Source organism: Plasmodium reichenowi, chromosome 9, assembly GCF_001601855.1.
Source record: "Plasmodium reichenowi strain SY57 chromosome 9, whole genome shotgun sequence".
In the NCBI taxonomy this organism is placed as follows: domain Eukaryota; phylum Apicomplexa; class Aconoidasida; order Haemosporida; family Plasmodiidae; genus Plasmodium; species Plasmodium reichenowi.
In genome coordinates, this window is record NC_033654.1 from 889,083 (window position 1) to 891,582 (window position 2,500).

The 2,500-nt window shown below is 21.4% G+C and overlaps 2 protein-coding genes across 2 annotated transcripts in view; one reads left to right on the plus strand and one right to left on the minus strand.

Annotated features, from left to right (window-relative positions):
• Nucleotides 1-67: 67 nt before the first annotated feature.
• Nucleotides 68-1,228, plus strand: PRSY57_0921600 (lipoate-protein ligase 2, putative; the record flags this gene model as incomplete). Its single annotated transcript, XM_012907455.2, has 1 exon — nt 68-1,228. One exon carries the CDS (start codon nt 68-70, stop codon nt 1,226-1,228), a length of 1,161 nt encoding a protein of 386 aa, XP_012762909.2.
• A 220-nt stretch (nt 1,229-1,448) lies between these two features.
• PRSY57_0921700 (conserved protein, unknown function) overlaps nt 1,449-2,500 on the minus strand; it is a gene marked incomplete at both ends in the record, with an annotated part of 1,192 nt that continues 140 nt past the window's right edge. Inside the window, 4 exons of the mRNA XM_012907456.2 lie at nt 1,449-1,775; nt 1,909-2,061; nt 2,160-2,315; nt 2,434-2,500. The exon at nt 2,434-2,500 is cut by the window's right edge and continues 140 nt beyond it. Coding sequence (XP_012762910.2) covers nt 1,449-1,775; nt 1,909-2,061; nt 2,160-2,315; nt 2,434-2,500 — 703 coding nt within the window. The remainder of the gene's footprint in view (nt 1,776-1,908; nt 2,062-2,159; nt 2,316-2,433) is intronic.

Consider the following 2,500-nt stretch of genomic DNA (forward strand, 5'->3'; position numbering starts at 1 on the left):
TTTTTTTTTTTTTTTTTTTTTTTTTTTTTTTTTTTTTTTTTTTTGAAACCCCCTTTTTGTTCTCGTCATGAGAATTATAAAGTGCCTGAATGAAATATTCAGGCCTGTGTTACCAAACGTAAATATAAATAATATAGAAAAGAATAAAAAAATAAACATTCTTTATTTTATTGATGTCAGCAAATTTCATGTTTTTGAACAGCTATTACTAGAAGAGAGTTTATTTAGGATAAGTAATAATAGAACAGAAGGATTAAACAATATAGGTTTTGTCATTGTAAATAATACATGTGAAGAAATGAATGAGTCCAAAGGAAACGAATGTATTTTTAATAATAAGAAATGTGTGATATTAGGTATTAGTAATAAAATAAAAGATCATATAAAAGATACTAATTATATTAAAGAAAATAAAATAAGCTTAATTAAAAGATTTACAGGTGGAGGTACTATATATATAAATAAAAATTCGTTATTAGTTTCTTTAATACTACCTCATAAATTTGAAAAAAATAAAAAAATTTATCCATCAAATATTACGGAATGGTCATATAATTATTTTTATAATACAGGCAAACAAATATATGATAAAACAACAATAAACAAAGAAAAAAAAATTTTTTTAAACAAAAATAATATTCTTTTTAATCAATATTTTAATTATTATGAAAATGATTATGTTTATAAAGATTATGATGAACTTAATAAAAATATTATTTTAAAAAAAGTGGGAGGTAATGCTCAATCATTCGCAAGAAATTATTTTGTTCATCATACTTCATATATATGGACATGTGATTACAAAGAAATGAATAATATATTATTAAATCCATCCAAGCAACCAATATATAGAAATAAAAGAAAACATCAACACTTTCTACAGTCAATCAAATTATGTCTACATGATGATATACATACACCTAATATATTTATTGAAAAATTAATTAAACATATAAAACATATCATTAACTATAAAAATATTACTGATCAACATGATTACTGGTTTTTTAACAAAATTAATTTAAAAAATATTAATGATCATATATTAAGAAATTCGGAACAGTTTGATGATATATATGTCGCAGATATGAATTTGTTACAAAGTATTTTTAACTATTATAATAATAGTAGTCTTTTTAATAATATGAGATCTACTTATTTTTTAGATCTTGAGGGAAAAAAAGTTTCTGATAGATATTACGATATACCAACATTTTTTCTATACTAATATATATATATATATATATATATATATATATATATGTATGTATGTATGTATGTATGTATGTATGTATGTATTCTAATTAAAAGAATATGATATCATCAATCTTACATTTTAAATATTAATATATATATATATTTATTTATTTATATTTTATCCATTTTATTGATTATATTTTATTTTTTTTTGTTTTTTTGCATTTTATCAATTTTTAAGTTTTAATTTTTTATGGCTTCCATTTAATATTATTCAAATTTCCATGTAACTGTTTTTGTAAACTTAAAGGATTTGCCCATTCAGAATTTAAATAGGAATCATCATCATCTTCCTCAAATTCTTTTTCTTCTTTTTGTTTTTTATAATAATAAGCTAACATGGCTTTATATGTTTCATGATCAACTCTAGCTTCCCTCACTGGTGCTCCAAATTTTTTGGGTTGAACTTTTACGATCAATTTTGTTTTTTCATTCACACCTATAATATTTTTTAGGTATAAATTTTCATTCATTTCTTTTCCAGCCCACCATAAGGACATTTCAGTACTTACAAATTGCTGAAATGTTTAAACATGGAAAAAAAAAAAAAAAAAAAATATATATATATATATATATATATATGTATGTGCATATTTAATGTACCATGTACATGTTGCTTATTTTTTTTTTTTATTATTATTTATTTTTTACGTCGTTGAAAGGGTTATCCTTTTCTATTATTAATCTTGTAGGGTCGTATGAAGGTAATGATTCCATTGAAGGATAACAAGAATTTAATGCTTGTATAATCAAGTTCAAATATTCATTTAATTTATTTACATTGACAGTCATATTTTTCTCAATCTAATAAACAATAAATAAATAAATATATATATATATATATATATATATATATATTTATATATATTTATATATATATATATTTATTTTACTGTCTTTACCCTATGAATGGATAATTCATTCTTCACATGCTCAACAACCTCCATAAGCTTTTCTCCCTCCTCTTTTGATGGGGGGATACCTGTTCTAAAATTATACTGATCCAAATTTGTTGCATCTTTTGGATTGTATCCTTCTGTGTTCATTATTTTTAAATCCTTCAAAAATAATATAAAGTAAATAAATATAAATAAATAAATATATATATATATATATATATATTTTCACGAATAAAAGATAAAATATGTGCATATGTATATATAATTCAATTTGTACTTCTTCACATAAACCTCGTAAGCCCTCTGGTCTTAGAGGACCATGTTTAGCCAATTCTATTGAAGCA